This window comes from Pteropus medius, unplaced genomic scaffold (genome assembly GCF_902729225.1).
Source record: "Pteropus medius unplaced genomic scaffold, Ma_sr-lr_union100, whole genome shotgun sequence".
NCBI lineage: Eukaryota > Metazoa > Chordata > Mammalia > Chiroptera > Pteropodidae > Pteropus > Pteropus medius.
The window spans coordinates 12,401,888-12,422,323 of record NW_024349800.1 but is presented as its reverse complement, the minus strand read 5'-3'; the positions used below and the strand labels follow the sequence as shown (position 1 = coordinate 12,422,323).

The 20,436-nt window shown below is 36.1% G+C and overlaps 1 protein-coding gene across 1 annotated transcript in view; it reads left to right on the top strand.

Moving 5' to 3' along the window:
- The first annotated feature begins 1,361 nt into the window (after positions 1–1,361).
- DACH1 (dachshund family transcription factor 1) overlaps positions 1,362–20,436 on the top strand; it is a 383,360-nt gene continuing 364,285 nt past the window's right edge. Inside the window, 2 exon segments of the mRNA XM_039886825.1 lie at positions 1,362–2,069; positions 2,072–2,381. Of these exon segments, the coding sequence (XP_039742759.1) occupies positions 1,499–2,069; positions 2,072–2,381 (881 nt within the window). The 5' untranslated portion in view covers positions 1,362–1,498.

Genomic DNA, 20,436 nt, shown 5'->3' with positions numbered 1-20,436 from the left:
TTTGTTTTTGTTCTTTTCATTATTTACAAAACACATTTTCACTGACAAACTGAAAAGGACTTTCCCAAATGTGAGAAAAATATTGATATTCATATAACACATTAGCAACTAGCCTTAGGTCTTAAAGGATGTGAGGATAGTTGATTACTGTGCAAGACAGGTGAATTAATTATAGTTTTAGGTAACAAAAAGTCGGTGTTTTCTTGTTTTCCACTTTCTAAATCTGCCAGGGTGCCTTATGTCTTCGAATTCCCTAGGTATAAGAGGCGTTCTGACCTCCCTTCGGGGCAATAGTGAAGTTACTCTGAGCAATCCACATCAGTGCAAACATTTCTTCCTTTCCACAATCTATTAGGAAATAAGGAATTGAATTCAGAGCATTCTATTAGTCTTAAGCGATCTCAGACTGACTTTTTCCCCCGCAACTTGAAAACTATCCTGGATTTTTTTTTTTTTTACTATATCCAAATAAGTAATTTAATAAATAGATAAAAACAATCAGATGCATAAAACATACGCTTTGCTTACATGTGAATTTTCCTCAAAATAATTTCTTAATAATCATGAAGTGAGGGGATGTGTTTTCATTTACATCTCATTGCAAAAATGAGCAGAAATGTATATCCTAAATCCTGAAGGACAGCTCCAAGCGCTCCAGCTCCTCTTTAAGTTGGCAGGCGGTTGCTTAGTAGGATTTGGAAAACATTACGAGTCGTCGCGGAGGAAATGCAATATTAGACACGCAGTCTAACGGTAGCAGAAGAGAAGTAGATGATCTCTCCTTTTCCGATCGCCACTTCAGTGTCTCTGGCTTTTCCTCTCGGTCCCTCCCATAGTTTTTTTTTTCCTTATCCCCTCCCCTCCTCCTTTTCTCGCTCTCTCGCTTTCCCTCGGTGCCTCGCGCTCTCGGAGTCTCTGCTCCGAGTTCCTGGTTGGATAATTTGGGTTAATACTAGTGAGTGAGGTTTTTGCGGCTTCAAAGGGTATTTCAAGTTTCCGGAGCTCCTCCCCTCTGCACCGTGTGACAACAACAACTCGTCCAGCCGGCAGCCTGCACTTTTCAGCTCATTTTCTCTCTGTCATTCCCCTCTCAATCTTTGATCAATGTACTTGCCAGGGAGAACCCAAGTCCTTCAAACCTCCTCCTTTTCACCTTCATCCTTAACTTTGTGCTAGAGCGGGACCCACACAACAGCCGACCCTCCCCGCTCCCGCCCTCACCCCCCCTTGAACCAGCCCCCGATCCCAGCCCCCGGAGAGGACTCGCATTTCGCGCATTGCGTTTCTCTCCAGGCGCCTCTCGCGCTCGCCCCTCCTGCCTCGCTCTTTCTTACCCTCACCTCCTTTCCCCCCTTCTCTCTCTCTCCTTCCGGTTTACTCTCTTAGGTTGTTGTTGCCCCGTAGCTCCTGCTCCCCCTTGTCCCCCTCACCCTCCTCGGGGTGTGTGGCAACTTTTCCCTCCTCGCTGTCCTCCTTGGGTTCCCCCTTATATGTGACCATGGCAGTGCCGGCGGCTTTGATCCCTCCGACCCAGCTGGTACCCCCTCAACCCCCGATCTCCACGTCCGCGTCCTCCTCGGGCACCACCACGTCCACCTCCTCGGCGACCTCGTCTCCGGCTCCGTCCATTGGGCCCCCGGCGTCCTCAGGGCCAACTCTGTTCCGGCCGGAGTCCATCGCTTCGGCGGCGGCGGCGGCGGCGGCGGCGGTGGCGGCCACAGTCACCTCCACCAGCGGCGGCGGCGGCGGCAGCGGAGGTGGCGGCGGCGGCGCGGGCAGCGGAGGCGGCGGCGGCGGCGGTGGCGGCGGCGGCGGCGGCGGCAGCAGCGGCAACCCCAGCCTGGCGGCCGCGAGCGGCGGCGGCAGCGGCTGCGGCGGCGGCGGCGGCGGCGGCATTAGCGCTGGCGGCGGCGTTGCCTCCAGCACCCCCATCAACGCGAGCGCGGGCAGCAGCAACAGCAGCAGCAGCAGCAGCAGTAGCAGCAGCAGCAGCAGCAGTAGCAGCAGCAGCAGCAGCAGCAGCAGCTGCGGCCCCCTCCCCGGGAAACCCGTGTACTCGACCCCATCCCCGTGGAAACACCCCAGAATAATGAGTGCAAAATGGTGGATCTGAGGGGGGCCAAAGTGGCTTCCTTCACGGTAGAGGGCTGCGAGCTGATCTGCCTGCCCCAGGCTTTCGACCTGTTTCTGAAGCACTTGGTGGGGGGCTTGCACACGGTCTACACCAAGCTGAAGCGGCTGGAGATCACGCCGGTGGTGTGCAACGTGGAGCAGGTTCGCATCCTGAGGGGACTGGGCGCCATCCAGCCCGGAGTGAACCGCTGCAAACTCATCTCCAGGAAGGACTTCGAGACCCTCTACAATGACTGCACCAACGCAAGGTAAAGAGTGGGGGGCGGCCTCCGCCCCCCGGGCTCCCTTCCCACGCGCCTCCTCACCCTTCCCCTCGCTCCTCTCCCGGCGCTGCTCGCTCCACGCGCCCCGGCGAACGCGGCCCTCTGCTCCCTGTCCTCGGGGCTCGCCAGCCGCTCCCGACCTGTGAAATTGGCACCTCATCCAGCCCAGATCTCACTCTTCCCGCCCGGCCTGCCCCTTGCTCGCCGGCCCGCGGGGGCTTGGCTAATGCTGGGGGACGCGGGGACCCCAAGTCCTCCTGCGCAGAGGGCGGGGAAGAGAAGGATGGTGCCTTTCTAGGAGCCACAGCCCCTTCCAGGGCCGCGCCAGCGTCTGGGGACCCCCCTCCGCGAGGCTGCCGGTGTGTGCGCTCCCTCGGACCCGGGTTCCACCGCGAGCCAAGGGTACCCGCGGGGCTGGTCGGCGGAGGGGGGTCGTGACCCTGCCCCACAGGGTTCGGGGGGCGGAAAGACGAGCTCTGGGTGAGGCGCCTGCGAGGGAGTCTCGGGAGTGGGCCACTTTGGGGTCGGGAAGGGAACGACCTCAGAGGCGGAAAGGCCCGGGGCCAGTCCCGAGGGACCCGCAGTGAGTTCAGCCCCAAAGCCCGGAGGGGAAGCCCGGCGAGGGGAGGGGTCTGTGTGTGCGCGCATGTGTGCGTGTGTCCGCGTGTGAGCGCGTGCGTGTGCAAAGTAGATAAAGGAGTACGTTTGCCCCGGGGCAGATGCGAGGGGACCGGGAGGTTTTCTTCTGTACGGGGAGGTGACCTGGTGCCTGAGACTCTGGAAAGCTGAACTGGAGAGGTGTGCATGGAAGACCACAGCTCTCGCGCGCGTGCGCGCGCTTTATCTCTCCAAACTGTTTTCTTTCTTTTCCTTTCCTTTTTTATTTTTTAAGGTTAGTAGCTCACGCACTGAGCAGGTACAGGCTTTGCACTGGGATGCTCTTTGGATCTCAATGCAGTAGCTGTGAGGTGGCTTCCCCATCCCTGCAAAGCGCGCAAACCCTCGCGGCCAAGGGACCGGGAGCCCAGCCAGACCAGTTTTATGCTAATGAACGCTCACTGGGGGAGGATCTACCGAGAGGGGGCGGGAGTGGGGTAACTTGTCAGTTTCGGGGCAAAAATGGTCATTTCACCTTTTTTCACAGTTCCGCCTTGTGCCTACCGTTCGCTGTAGAGGGAAAAGTTCATTTGTCGGAAGAAAGCGAGTGGGGAAAGTTGGAGACAAGAAGCGCTAGCGTGGGAACTGCGCGCAAAATTTGCGCGGAGACTTAGGTACCCTCCCTATAAGTTTAAAGACCCGGAGAAGGAACTGAGTTTTACTCTTTCTGAGTCCCTGCCCCTAATAGCTAAGGAAACTGAGGTGGGAAGGAAAGAAGGGTAGGACGAGACCAGAAAGAAATCAGAGTGAAAAAGCCTCTAGCTCTATTTTCCTCCGAAGAAGACTTCTGGCTAGTGTCCTGAGAAGGGTGCAAGGCTAAAAGACTCGAACTCCGACCCAGCAGATGTCCTATCCTGACCGAGCCAGAAACTTTTCCGTGTTTATTTGCCATTCTTTGCAAGGGGCAATGGGTGTGTCTCTGGGTTTTGAACCTTCGTTTCTACTATTTTGGGGGGCATGCTGAGAGCGTGTGTGTGTGCGTGTGTGCGTGTGTATGTGTGTGTGTGTGTGTGTACGCGTGCGCGTGCCCAAGAGTATGGACAGGTAGCAGTAAAGACTGAGGGGGAATCTTGATTATTAAGAGTCATTTACGGTGATAGCTGGAGTCCTTGGACATGTAGAAGACAAAATATTTACCGAAAGATAAAACTATTCGAATCGGCAGAAAATTGTTACGGTGTTGTTTATGAAAAATGCTAGTTGAAATTTGAAGCCAGTTCAGATAGGTTGTTATAAAATTGTCTCTATCCCGTAGAGACAATTGGTGAAGCGCTCCTGTTTTTCTTTTTAGTAATCAAAGCACTCTGCTCTCGAATCCTCTTTGTGTGTTTCTTACAGCACACACTGTACTAGATAATTAATGGCCATTTCACATTAACAAAAAATTTGCGAGAGAAAACTTCCTTCGAATGACGGCAACGTTATAATCAATTCGAAGTAGGTAGTGTTAACATCTCTTACAATTATTCTCTTGTTTTTTTTTTCTCCTGAAATTTTTGCTTAGACGTTGAAATTGAAGTCCTCTCCATATGATCAGAGAATATTCTTTAAGTTATTGGCAACATTTTAAAAATAGGTTCCCGCCCACCCCGGAGTTTAAACTTTTAGAACCAGAATAAGTTAAATCCTGTAAACTATCTCTTCAAAAATGTATCAATTCTCTATATTTCAATTACCTGGTCTTTAAAATTAAATGTGTTATTCTAAAAGTCTATTTCAGATTATTTTTAAGTTAAACATGGTAAGTTTGTTGATTTGCTTTTGCATTTTGATCTTTTATCAACTACAGAACTTGCTCAAACTCTAATACATGCAAACACAGCAGTTGTTGACCTTAGAAGATGTGTAGCTGCCTATTTCTACCTAGGTTTTCCTGACTGCCAGTGACTAAGAAGATGGAAAACTTATAATTGAACTCCCTTTCATCAAAATATGCTATTTGCAGTGTACTGCATTAATATTTTACATGATAAATGCAAGTGTTATTGTCTTATTTCTTAAATTTGAAAGCAATACCTAAAATATTTAGCATCTTCAATTTACAAAACTAAAATTACTTTTTTCATTCCAGTCTAGTTTATGCCTTCATTATTCAGATCTTTTTTTTTTTTTAATTCACCTATATATATCAATTTCTTTCATTTTGGTTTCTTTCTCCTCCGGGTACTTAACAAACTATCTAAAGGAATAATTTATGCAGAGGATAAGAGAAAATGCAAAAAGGCAAACTATAAAACAATATATACAGTGTGCAAGAAACATCAAATCTTAGCATTCTCAGCGTTTTATAGAACATATATCTAATTATGTCTCTTAATAGCATTTAGATGCCAGGGAATCTGAGGAACCAAAATGATGTTAAAGGAAAAAAGAAAGGTTCATAAACTTGCTCACAGTGACTCAGTAACAAACCTTAGAGTGGATTTAATTTGCTTGGGGCTATTGCATCAGTATGCTGTCTATGAAAACTAGAATAAATGCTGAAGCCATCTGTCATTACCACAAGGAGATGAAATAGACTACCACCTGCTTGAAAGTAAAGCTAAAAGTAAAGGTCTCAATACATGAAAGAAAATGTAAGAAAATATATTTAAAAGTTGTCAAAAGATAAAGTCTGACCTTGATCATCTTCCTTCAATTATTATTTTTAAACTAAACATTAGTTGCATGAACTTGGCTGTTGCAACAGAAGTCACTTAATTAACTGGCAACCATTAAACAACAACAGAAAAAGAAAAGTAATTATGTAGATGGTCAAGTCTCTGTATGAGTCAGTCTCTTGTTTGTAGATTTGGATGAGGATGCAATTTTCTGTGAATTCAGGTAATAAAAAGTGACTTTTATTTGATCTGAAATGCTTATTTTTTGAGTATTGCCAGAAGATGATTTTGTCTCGGGATCTTTCAAAGCAGATTGTGATTTGGGTACTGTGTAGCCTTAGATTTGTTAAGTTTTTGACTTGAATGGATTTCAGTTAGTTTTATCAGACATTTTATATGCATATACATATATTCACAAGCAGTACTTTTTTGTCTTAAAAGTTAATACCATCCATAGACAGCAAATTCAAAGACTTTGCAAGTCTTTTTTATTCAGTAGTAATATATGGATGCAATTTTAGTATAAGAAGTATAAAATATTTTCCAATGCTTGGCTCGATTTTTTAAATACCAACCAGGAGTTTTAATAAAGATGGCACACTGACTCAGCCTCTCTTTTTTTAACATTTCCCTCATTGCATATTTTTCAGTAGTAAGACTTATGAACTTATGCATCATCATAGAAAGTTTCGACACAAATACAGATTCACTTCTAACAGATAATTATGATAGTTTGCACATGGAAATTAAAAAAATTACTTCAAATGAAGAGAGACTGTGCTTTTGAAGTTTTTGTATTACAGGAGATTAATAGCTTCTATAAAGCCTAATGTTTCATTTTATACCATTTCAAAAAGAATATGGCATAATTAGAAGACTAAGGCCTGAATATAAAAGTTTAAATCTGGTTCTACCACTTATTTCTGTATACTTTAAAAATCTTAGGAAATTATGGTTTAATAACTAATATATAAATAAAACCTGAGAATATTGTAACCTAAAATTTACCTTGTTTAATCAAATTATATTGCAAAATACAAATTCTTGAGTTATTTGGATAATATCTTTCAAACCTATTGTTCTTGGAGTTAGTCTTCGATAATGTTATAATCATTATTGTAAAAAGTGCACATAGTTTTGAAGATGGTTTACTTTCTGAACTCCACAGATTATTAGTTAACGCTCTGAGAAAATGTGATTTGCACATGGAATATTTTGTGAAGCTTCAAATATTTACGTAGACTAAACTACAAAACAAGCTTTTTTTTTTTTCAGAATTCCCCTACAGAATTTTTGTATTTGCATTTAATACACAGTTTTCACTCTTAATTTATTAGTCCAAATCAGCTACTGTTTTTTGTTAATCTACTATATTTCACAGAAGTTATATATAAACGATTGAGACCAATGTTAGCCACTCTGTTTTTGCCTCACTACTTCCCCCAACCTCCTGAGATGTGACACCCAATATTGATTAAAGCCTTGGCTGGTTTCGAGCATAAATCACTCTTCCCTTTGGTGATTTACCATGTGTGATTCACCAGCATGTGAAACATAATATGCTTTATTGTTTCTCATTTGTTGTTTTGTTTTTGGAATGTAAGTAGCATTTGTAAATTAGCTTAATGTGTAACCAAGTAGTTGGTATTTTAGTAACAATTTGTGCTTTGACTATCAATTAGTATTATTTTCTTTCCAAGTTACTTTACTAAATTGTATCATACAATTGCCTTTGTTAATCAAGTAAAATAATCATTTTAATTGCATTGTATTTGCAATGTAGAACACACGTATTGCAAAATATAGTAAGAAATGAAACTCTCACAGGTTGTAAACGGTCTACCTTTGAATTTTTGCCTGAAGAAATTCATTTGAAGTTTGCCTTCTAAATAGGTACAGGTGAGTCTTCTAGAGTTCACTAAACATTTTGATTTTAAGATTTTTGTTAGTCAATTCCCTAAAAAAGTTAAACTCTGCCTGAATTTATCTTTCGAGAATTTTATTTTCAGATTGTCCACCAGAAAAAAAAAAAAAGTCACACCAAACTACATACCCCTGGAATGACAATGTAAAAAAAATGATATTAACTGTTTGGGTATTTAAAAATGAAATTAAGATAAAATTTTATCATTTTATTTTTGAATTTTTATAAGAATAGAATGACCTTAGCGTGTGCCAGCACGTGCCATTTTCTTAACTACTGAGTTACTGTATATACACACACACGCATGCACACACGTATACATACATATATGCATACATATACATTCTTATCTAAATGCTGCAGCATAAAAATTCTGGCTCAGAATACATTAAAATACATTAATATTTATATTTCAGGCTTTCAGGCTGCATTAAGGAGTCTTTTCCATTATATTTGTTATGTTGAATAACATTTATTTTTGATGAAGAAAATCTTGAATTAAAAGTCTACCTAACTGAGTCCAGATAAATGTAGTATTAAAGGCTCTATTCTGGACAGATACGTGTGTCTCAGGCATGGCAGAGGCTCTGTGAGCCGACATTGTGCTCAAATTCCTTTACTTCCATTCTCAATTTGTCAGAAACATTTCTAGTCAAAAGTTTTTTTTTTTTTTGCTACAGTAGCTGTCTTTTAAAATAACTTTTAATTGCTAATATTTGCTTTTTAGTATATGTCACAGTGTAGAAATGACTTTATTAAAATAGTTTAGTAAGTTTACCAAATTATTTCTTTGCAAAACAAGAACACCAAAGATAGTATATTTATATTTGGTCCAGTGATTAGTTATTATTGTCTTAATTGGTGGATCACTTTATTGTGATGTACCCACTTACTTTGAGAAGGTTCTGAGAATTTTTTTAAGAGCGTCTATTACAGTTCATGACTAATTTTATATTTAAATGTATGAATAACTATGAACAGAATTTTCTATCTGGAATAAATGAGAAAATTAAGCAATCAAGGAAATCTCATTGTTTTTCAAATTAATGATGTAATTAAAATCAGTGGAATAAAATAGCAGATAAATGTAATATAGTATGTAATATAATCATATGTAGAGAATGACCCATATCAACACTTGATCCAAAATCAAGAATCTTGAACCAGGTACATTTAAAATTCTGACTTGTGTTTACTTTACAATGTAAAAGGATTCTAATTCATCCATCAAAAATATTCCTATGTAGATTTTTAAAAATTGGATATTGAAATGGCCAATGGCTGAATTTTGTTAAAGGCGTGGCACTATTGCTTTCTGATTCAGATTAGGTTGGATTTGATCCAGGATATCAAGCTGGGATTCTTTTACACATTTTAATGTACGTGACTTGGGTGAAAGTTGTCAAAGACAACTTACTAAACTGGAAAACTCACTGTCATTACTTAATTGGACTTATAGTTTTGTTCTTATAAAGTATATTGCAGTGTCTAAAACTATGCAGCACAGCAACATGCTGAAAAGCCAGATGCTTTTTAAAAAGTTTTAGAAAGTAATAATTAAAAAAACAAAAATTGCTTAACTGAAGCATCTAAAACATATTGTATAAAATGAATACAATATCTGGAGTATATTGTGTATTTCTAGTGAGAAGTCAAAATTATTTACTGTAATTTGAAGACTATAAATTTAACTGTAACTAGGTATATAATAATCCTGCAGTGGATTTCGAAGGTAGTATATATGTTTGAATATGCTTTTTAAGCATGATTTTCATAAAGCAATATTGACATAAGCAATAAACTAGATTAGATATTTTTAGTTAGTAACATTGAAGAATTGAGGGATGATTTCCTTTCTTTAAAATAAATGAATGAGACTGTAAACAAATATTAAAAAGTCACAGTGTAACATCTTTGATTTTATATGGTATCAAATGTTGCTAAATAATTAGATTACCCTTCTACTCACCACAGGGAAGATAGGACTTTTCTTCAAGGACAAAAAATATATCAGGAAAGAAATAGTACTAGTTGAAAAGGAATTATTTTATGGAGGCACTTAGAAGTATTTGCAGTAAATACCTGCTAATTCAGTTTAAGTAATACTGGTCATTTCTTAAGCAAAGGTGATGGAAATAAATCTCTAGATTATGTTTATCAAGAAATACTTTATTATATTCACATATCAAAAGATGAAGTATTTGTTAAAATCTTAAACTGAATATATTGTAGAATTTTATTAATAGCAACAGTGAATGGGCTGTCTTATTCATAGCCTTATATTTCAAAGACATTTTGTTTAGGTACTTTGTTTAGGTATGAAGAGAAACAAATCTCTGAAGATATAATAAACCATTGAACCCATCACAGCTCTGCTAAAATATACTGATATATTTGACAGTATTAGTTTCTATTTCATATTTAAAATATGTGATTTTTCTTCAGCTTATCCTTGGAAATGATACTTATTTCTAGTTTCTAGTTTCATAATATCTTTGGATTTTGAATGTATAGCTTAGAGCACTTTAAATTGTCACGTATTAAATACTAGGATGGATGTTCTTGTGTATGCAACAAGTGTAAAATATTTATCAGTGTTTAGAGATCTTTCTGGTGGATAGTTTTGTTTATATTAATCTTAGCCCATTTGTAGTCTATGGATTTATGCTTAAATAATTAAAATATTTTTAGAAAAGCCTTTATATATGTATATGTGTGTGTACACACATACACGCACACTCACATACAGACAGGCGTATGGGACCTATGGCTGGCTGGCTGTAGACAAATAACTTACCAATAAAATTGGCTTTAATTTCACTTTCTGTAATTTTTAAAATATAAAAAAACATATAAATCAGATTCTATTCTACTGAATGACAATGGGAAATATATTTAAAATTAATTTTAATCTAAATGTTTTAAAATATAATTATACAATGTTATATGGTTAGTAGGAGAGTGATTTAAAACTTTTCTTAATTTTCTAGGCCTTTATTTTTATGATAATTAAAATGTACTTTTAATTCTTTATGAAAAATACTTATATCTGAAAATTATTTACTTGTATGAAGTAGATATTAAACTGTTAGGTAGTGGAATCTCTACATTATTGAATGACATTTAATGTGCTTGATGTCATTGCTCCATTTCTTTTATTGGTTTATTTCATTGCTGCTTGCACTTTAGAGCAAGCATATCTTTTAAAATCAGTGGATAAATGATAGGAAAACAATTTCATAACCTAAAAAAAAAAAATGATTGCTCTTCTAAAAGCTTTGCCATCAATGAGATGAGTTGGGAATGAGGTCAATGGGTTAATCTGCAGGTCTACATAAGGAGATGTGTATTACCACTTCTTGTAGTGGACTATAATTGTCTTTGAAAACACCTGATAGAGATCCAGTTAAATTGAAATCAATTACTTTCTCAATCATTCTATGGCATTTGTCAAGTCATTACATCATTGGTAAAAGTGCAAGCATGCATGCGTTTTTTTGCAAAGTGGAAAGAAGCTTATAAAACAGTAACTACTTAAAAGATTTTGCCGCATCTGAAGGTTGTAGGATAAAGGAAAAACTTGTGTATAATAAATGTAAAATGACATTTGTTAAGTTCATCTTTGCATTTAGTTATTTAAGTAAAAAGAAGCATATTTCACATTACTTTTTACATCATCTGCTGTGCATCTATTTTAAAAGAAAAATATAAGTAACTAAAAATGATTTTAAAATATTTTATGACTAGTGAGCTCTGACACCTTTATTCTTACCCTCTAAGAACCCTCTGACAAGTGCATATTATAATCAAAGATGAATATATGTCTGCCGTTTACTGATTTTTTTTCTTCACACCATTGACAATGCATGCAGATTTGAACTTGTACCAGAACAGCGCTTCCATGCTTCAAATTGCCAAAGCACCCCCAGGGATAAAAACTTGACCTGCTTTTATGAAACCATAGAATTACATTTATACAAGTTACCTCATGGGAAAGAAATGAACTGATCCCAATTCAAACCTTAATATTAGAACCTCTGGGTCAAATCTGATTTTTTTTTTTTCTGTTAACACCTGTTTGGCTACCAAATTTTGCAAGTAGGTATTCTTAGGACAATTAAAAAAATATTCATGAGTGACATTTCACAGATCAAGGTGCCATCAAAATTTTGCAGCTCTTCAAGTTTTCACATGTTTAAGATGTTACTTTTTAAAACAAAATTACCTTTTAAATATACATCCTAGATGTAAAGAGTTTAAACATAAACTTGTTTAATTGGACATGAAAACATTGAATTTGTACTTTTTAAAATATTAATTTATCTCCCCTGAAGAGTCAGCTTTAATAAGGGAAGAAACTTTTTTTAAAGAGTTGTTCCCGTGATAACTTTTCAGAATAAGGATTTTTTTATATGAGTATGTTTAAGTTTTTTCTTTAAACATTTTAGATGGTTATATTTCTTATTTTATTTTTAGTTGGACCACCTGAAGTGGTTTCTAGATTGATTTCCTTTTGCCACTAATAGTAACACATGAAGGTAGTCATTGATAACTTAGATTCATAAAAGTTATTTTTATTTTAGTTAGATTCACTTTAGTTATGTGGGCTGAGCCTAAGTTGGAAAACTGAAGTTAACCATATCTACAAAATAAAGAAGAGTTTATATATATATATTAGTGTGCTTAATTTCTGGAATATCAAAATACTATATCATACATATATAGATATATATATATATATATATAGGAATGAATGTGTAGGGTTATAATACCTTTTTGTTTATAACTGATGGTTTTAAATGATTACCATTAGGTTACAGGACCTACTTCTCCGTATTAAATGACTTGCTTTGAATCTTATACATACAAAAACACTTTATAAATGGTAAAGCAACACACATACATATTTTCTCCCACTTAAATGTATGCTGTTACAATTATGATGGTTAAATAATTTCATAATTGGATTTTAGAATTAAGATTAACGAGTTCTTTTCCCAGGTAAAAATTAAAAAGAATTTCAAAGATCTTTCATTTCTTTTTCCCACTTAACATCGATAAAACCATTTGGATAACTGGTTATTTTGCTACAAGAACCAAACATAAAAATTCCTAACAAGAATGATTATAACAAATCAATTTTTGAAGTAGAGGAAAAACAGTGAAATTTTCAATGGAAAGTACCATAAGTCATGATCATTGAGGAGAAAATATTTAGAGTTTTAAATATGTTGTTTATTCTTTTTCATTGGCTGTTATATGGCAAAAACAAACAAACTTACTTTCACTGTAAGCTAATATTTTTCTGTCTTGCCTTGACACATCATTTGAATGAAACTCAAAAATTAAATGAATTATTTGGATGTTTTCAAAGATCACTTTTGGCATGTTTATAAAATATCAACATTTGATTAAATATTTCATTTATTTTGAAAGTTTGCCTCAACTAGTTTCGTGGTGCTCTAAATGACTATTGCTCTTCATTTTCTCTAACTGTGATGGAGGAAGGAAAGGAGTTAGATCACATGACTCAACCACATTATACTGTTCTTAAACAAAATCTAGTTCAGGAAAGGCAACCTATTTTGACTTTTGTAATGGTGATAATATGAAGTTTCTATGACCTTTTTTGTTTTCCAGTGGCACTTTGCAGCTCTGTTTCTAACAATGATTGATGGTATACCACATGAACTGGAAAAAAAAAAAATCTTAAAAATTCTTGCTATAAAATGCACAAAAGGAAAAATGGAGCTTTTATGTTTTAGGTGATTCTGTTTAAGTAGAGTAATCCTTAACATTGCACAGAATTCTACATCATACTTAATATAAGAAGCCTTCAGACACCAAATTAAATTTTAGCTTCTTAAATATCTTTATCATTTAAATTATCCTCATTATAATCCTCTTTTTTCTTTTTTTGGTAGAAACTGGTGAAAATAGAAACACTTTGTCATGAATTCACCTATAAACATTTAGCCAAAAAGAGAACCAACTGGGTTTTTGAGCTGTTGATATTTAGATTGGATCCCCCAAATTCAACAGTGTGACAGTATAATTTATTTTTATTAAGGTATTTTATTTCAAGTTTAGGGAAAAAAATTAAAATGTTATATTTGATCTAGAGTAAACTTTTTTGCTCTTTCTTTTGGGTGTGGGTTAAATAAGGGCCCATGACAGGGATGCTGTTTGTTTTTCACAAAAGTTGTTTGTGATTTCAGGTACTCTTGGGAAATCTCTTGATCAGATTCACATCTGTTCCTGTCAAAGTGGGTGCTAAGATACCGGTCACCCAGCAACCATGTCCAAGAGGGAATTGGGCCGATAATAACTTCAAAAAGGAATGACAGATGCTAGATTAGGATGAAAGACAAAACGCATGAAAAATGAGCTTGTTAGAATCAAAAATTTGTTCAAGCACCTTTATGCAAATTAAATGAATATTGAATATTTGCATGCAGTAATTTCTACTTTTTCATTTGATTGAAAAGAATAGTACATTTAAACTCACAAATGTGACTTCTTTCTTTTGTATTAATCAACATACAAAGCCGAATCTCATTTTAAAAAATCAGATTAGCCACCTGGGTTCTTATATCTCTACTAAGTATGTTACAATGTATTTCTTATAACAATGGTACTCTTTGGGACAACTTGGTTTATCTAATTTTTTTCATAATAAACAGTCTCGTGTGAATTAAGATTATTTTAGATGAATATAAATCTATTTCTCGAGAAAGCATTTTAAAAGTAACCTTATCCTATTGTCCTTGAAATTGGTTAATGTACATTAATAAAAGATCACTCAAGATGAGTTCACACCAAAAGCACAGGCTTCTCATTGACTGGTTAAATAACAGTGCATTAAAGTAAAGCAGAGTGGTACAGCCGAAATGAAAGTAAATAGAAAGATCTCTTCAAAATTTAAGATGCTTTTTGATACATTTCTAGTTTTTCTATTGAATAGTTCACATACTAATCAGAATTTAGAAGGGCCTGATAAAATGTAGTGATTGAGAGAGGTTTCTGAGTCTTGGTTTAGCAATGTCTAATGTGGTCACGTAGAGAAATTGATTTTCTTCAGAAATTAATTAATTTTTCATATCGCCCTAAGCTGCAGTTAAAAAGAGTGCATACTTGTCTGTTTTTTCCAGAAATATTGCCTAATCATATTAATACCATTGCCCCAAGGATGAAAAGATAATTGTACAAATGCATTTGGAAATATGTATCACTGAGTATTTATGATTAAATTATGCAAATGACCCAGCTCTCATCCTTTCCAGACCCAGATTGTCTAATTAGGATTGATATGCTGAATGGATGTTCCAGAATTTGAATACAAGCATGTCCAAAGAGCAGAAAATTGGAAATGACAAGGCTGAAACCCAAAGAAAAGTGTCTTTCGTTTCTATACTTTGTTAATGTGCTGTTAGCAGTTGAGAGTTTTTCTGTCCCTTTGGCTATTTTGTGACTCAGATGTCCTTATTAGAAACGAGTATGCAAAATGAATTGAACTTTAGCAAATATCATTTCATTTCTATTTGGTGCTTATTTAAAAATAATAATCCCCTGTTCATTCAAAGAGAACTTCACTATTAAGTTGCTTCCAACAATGTAAACTTACCCTTAATTGACTTTTATTCTGAATTCCTCGGAGCTGGCATTATAGCTTTATTTCAAAACTAGCTCTCCAAATTTAGTGCTATACTGATGCAGTATTTTCTAAGGCTGTACTTTCTTTAATCATTCATTCATTTATTCATCCATTCATTTACTTAAATACCTCTCTTCTTATATTTGGAGAAACCTGTTTAAGTAACAATTCTGATTAGGAAAAAAGAAGCACCACTTTACATGTAACAATGTTTGAATTTGAGGTCCTCAGCAGGCTTTCTCCCTCACTGATTACACTCATTTATCTTAGGTGGAGGGGAGGTAGTGAGGAGCTAGGAAGGGACTGAACTGTCGGGACTCCAGCCTTTGTTAAGCAGCGGGCAGTCACTGCCTCTGAACTCGCCTGGCTCCTGCTTTCCATCTGCAGGATGATGGATTGCTATGTTTAATACATTTCAGCTTTTGTCTGTCATAGTGTGGACAGACAGTACTATCAGTGATTTCAACAGTGATTAGGGAACCATTTCAAACCACTTCTATTGGTCAGACAGCTTCCAGGAATGTCGGATGAAACATTCTCATTGGCACTCTTGCCATGTAAATGTGGAGTTTAACTAGGAAGAAATTGTGCACTCGCTGTTTAAACCAATGCAGAAGCCCACCGAGAGTTTTACTAGGCTACGTTTCCACTTTAGAACAAAATTACATGAGACAGCATTATAAGAACATTTTGGGTCTTAAACTAAAATATTCATCCCAAGTGGTCCCAAGTTAAGATAAATTTGTATTCTTTAAATAGTAACAGTATGTGCTTAATGGCAGGATTGTATTCCACAGACTATGATGTCAGTTGTTGCTATACTCACCAATATTGAGCTGTTTAGCTATATTGGGAGGACGGAATGTGAGGACGATGTTAAAGCAATAAGACATGACATGGCAGGTGCTTTGCTGGATTTGCTGAGCCGTGGGGGCTTTGTGGTTCACAAGTCCAACGAATGAATGATTCAACAACCAGAAAACCACTATGTTCAATATTTTCCCTGGGGTGTCTTTTTTTATTTATAAATTGGTGCTAAGAAAATATAATTAACTACAAGAAGAGATTCTTTTAAGCCATTAATAACATAAGCAAAGTTTTACTTGGAATATTAGACTTATATATAAATAAATTGAATTTTACTAATTCTGTTATAATGTACCAAACGTAATGTAAATTATAACGTAAATTTTAAAATGTATTGTAATCACGGAGTTTTAAATCACTTAATAGGTAACTATCAAAATCCTAATCCAACCAAAGTTTTGTAACAAAAATCTAAATCAGAAGAAGCTACTTGCTTTCAACTAATCTCTTTTACAGGGCAGAGTAAACAAAAGGTTAGATAGTTAACAGCAAAAATCCAATAACTCCAGATCCCAGATTATATTTTCTTTTCCTAGTCTGGTTCTTACATTGCAAAATTTTCACCTGAGATCCTATCAGTAAAGGTTTCTGGTTCTGAATGTATGATTATAAATACACATACACACACATCACAACACAAATACACCCACATTGTATTTCTTTTGCACCAATTCAATAGTTAAACTTGGCATTTTGGCATTGCTGATTTAGAAAGGACAGGTGGTGCTGTACCTCCTGGGAGAGTTATAAAAACATTCATATATTTTGCAGATTATCTTGTTCTTTGTTATATTTTAGGGCTTGTCTTATTGAAAAAGTGTTCAGCTTAAAAATTGTGCATTCATTCAGCATATTCTAAAGGAATCATTTGTCATAGTAAATCAAAGATATACCTCACATATACTTTTGAACAGAAATGACATAACTGGGCTTAAGTAAATCTGGATTTTTTAATCAAAGCTATTTATATAGCACATATATAGTGAAATAATGTACTAACTTCAACATTTTTATGCCACATAATCATTCTAATGTGCAGTTGTCAGATCTTTAGTCATAGAATATTGCATATTCATTTATTGCCTCCATAGCATAGGTAGGGGGCAGGAAGAGAAGTGGCAGAGTGTTTATTCTTTTAGAGAAGGCTAAGGAACAGGGGGCAGCTATGAGCCGGTCATATCCCCTGAAATCACTGTGATGTGCAGAATTTCTATCTGAATTGAAGGGAAATGCATGGTTGAAGCTAGTAGGCAAAGGTTCCTGGCTTTTGGCTCTTAGCAGCAGATTGAATGGAAAGAAGAGGAGATATTGAGTAAATACTATCTTCTAAAGTAGAACTATCACATGGAATGGATTACCTTACTCTACTACTTTCCTTCTCTTAACTATTTGTTAATAAATTTTAAGGAGGTAATTAACAATTAGTAGAAACTTAGGATAAAAGACCGGGCTGAGAGATAGTCCTTAAAAAGAGGAAAGGGAAACTTACATCATACAAGAACTATAGATGTTTCCCCCCAAAATATTATAGAAAATAAAAGCAAATTCAAATGTCTGTTTTGCCCGTTGGTAAATTGTTTGGGTTATTCAGAATTGGATTTTGTGTAACATTGGAAGTGTGAGTGCGTGAGAGTGTGAGTGCATGAGTCCACATGTACACTGTAGGTTGCCAACCATTGTTACACACATTATTGGTCTTATGTTTAGTTAAACACCATAATTACAAAGTAATACAAGTCATTTGTCTTTCTGTGGTTAAATAAAAAAAAAATACATACTAGAAACTAAACGAATGAGTTTCTCATGAAGCTAAATGAATGAGCTTGCTGTCTAGAAATGTTTCAGAGTGGAGGAATATTAGAATCCCTGTTAATCTACCCTATCTCTCTCTAGCCACAGTGTGAATCCATTGGCTTCTGCATGTGTGCACAGCACCTCTGGTCTTAGTGTCCAGCTATTACTGTTTGGTAGATCCACAGATTGGGAGAAATAAGGAGTCAGGTCAGCAGGTTCAACTTCTTATTTCTCAGTAGCTTCCTATAATGATTCCACCTCTAATGAGGTGAATTACTACTGCATGAAAAAGGAGAAAAAAGGGTTTTGGCCATCTTAGCTAATAAATCACATTGACTGCATGGCTGATCAGATCAATTGTGCATAAATCAGTGCCTTAAAGAGTCTTAAACTAAGATTCTACCAAAGACCAATCGATCCACCAGCTTGTTTAAAGGCATGGTCTCTTGCCCATAGCAAACTGAACAGGAGTCTACAATATTGAGATTGTTAATATGCTGTCAAATGTTGAAATGACTGTTTTCAGATCTCAGAGACTGGGCTGTGATGAGTAAAACAGTTGTGACTGTGTCAAGTCAACCGATATATTTTTGTCTCCTCTAGTTCACTTTTGTTAGATTAGTAAGAAAATTTAATTCTCAATACATATAAAAAAACCCTCAGTTTTGAAAACTTTATTTACAAGTATAATTTTGGGAAATTGTTCCCCACAAAAATATTGTTATGTTATTTCAGAAAAAATTGTCATGACTATCCAAGAGAAGTATTTCATTACCATAGTTTCTGTAGATTTGAGGTTTGCTAATCTATAGACAACTTGGAGTCATGAGAACAATCAGGAAACTCGATTTCAAGTTCTGACTGTATTAATTACTAGATGGAAGATGATGGATTAGTCATCTGGAACGTCCATATTTTCCAATGTAAAGTGGAGCTAATGAAGATAACTTCTCTATTTATTTAAAAAGAAGGTTGTGAAGATAGGAATGTGATAATAGTTACTCGAAAGCCCTTCACAAATAGTAAGGTGCTTTTCAAGAATTGCTATCTGTTTAGAATTCTTAGTTACTTTTGAAAATTGAGATGAAACCTACATATAATGTTATGTAAGTTTAAGGTGTACATTTATATACTTCAAAGCTGCTAAGAGACTAGATCTTATGTTCTCACTCAGTTAAGTTTTTAAAATCCTTTTACCAGGACAGCTTCCAAAAACATAAAGAAAATCTATTTTGGTTCTTGCTATCAGCTTTTACTCCTCTTTCTAAGGAGATAACAGTGAGATCATAACAATTAAAAGAATTTGTGAATTCTGCAAAATTATATCTTTTGTAAAGATAATATTTATTAAATTTTATTGGTATTACTTTTCAAAAATCTTACAAATAACTTATAGCCACAGCATATGGAAAGGAAATACTTATTTTATTTTGGGGAGACCTTCAAGGTCTGAACTAACTGCGATTCAATTCTCAATGAAAGCATGAGATTGTATAGAAGTTTAAATGAGGTATTATTGAATTTTTTATTTCCTCTTAAGTTGACTAGAACATTCTATTATGGTTAAATCTTTAAAGATCTTCTTAAACTAATACACAATTTATAATTATTCCCTAGTAAACATCTCAAAATCTCCAAAATGATTATTTTCTTTAGTCTCCTGTTTTGAAAATAAATTTAGGATAGGCATTCAAGCATCTTAACATAAGATTTGGTGTCTGCCAATATTTTGTGAACTCATCAATATAATATAATGTTCCCTATTTTAGAGTACGATTGTTCTGCCATTGTCTGTAGATTTATGACAATGTCTTGACATTTTTGTAAATTATGAAACACACATTGTTTCTTCCTTGTTATGTTGTGAAATTTAGTAGGTTGTTGAAATTGGATCTGATTGATTTTCTCCTTGGCATTTGTCTATAAAAGCATCTCATGTCTGAAATTCACCAGGAGGGGAAATCCAGGTGGATTTCTTTTGCTGCATTTTCCTTGATGCATCTAAAATTTTGAAATATTCGTGATCTGCTGTTAATTGTTTTAAATGTAGCTGTTGAGATGCTAGCTGATACAAGATGGTCTGGCTATTTCTTGAACTCATCAATTGATTTTAAAACTTCAATGAATTTAATTTCTGGTGACTAATAATTATCTCCCTGGGATTATTATGGAGTATTATCTTGTATTTATTCTTGTTAAAACTATCAGGTGCTTTCTGGCACAAAGTAGGCATTCCTTATAACTGACTCCTTATAAAAATTTTGTTGGTATATTATTGAATTATATTAAAATATTCTTATGAGAGTCTTATTTTTAGAGCATTTTATTTATGACCAAGAAATTAAAACATGATAGAAATACATATGTTTTAGATTTTTTAAATACCTAAAAGAAAAAATAAAATAAAAATATATTTAATATTAGTGCTTACATATAATATAAGGTGTCTTTATTTCCTGAACTTATCCCATGTTTTTGAAGTGTTTAGGCACAAATTTTTAAACTTTATGTATGTTCATACACACATAATTTTAGAAGATTGAG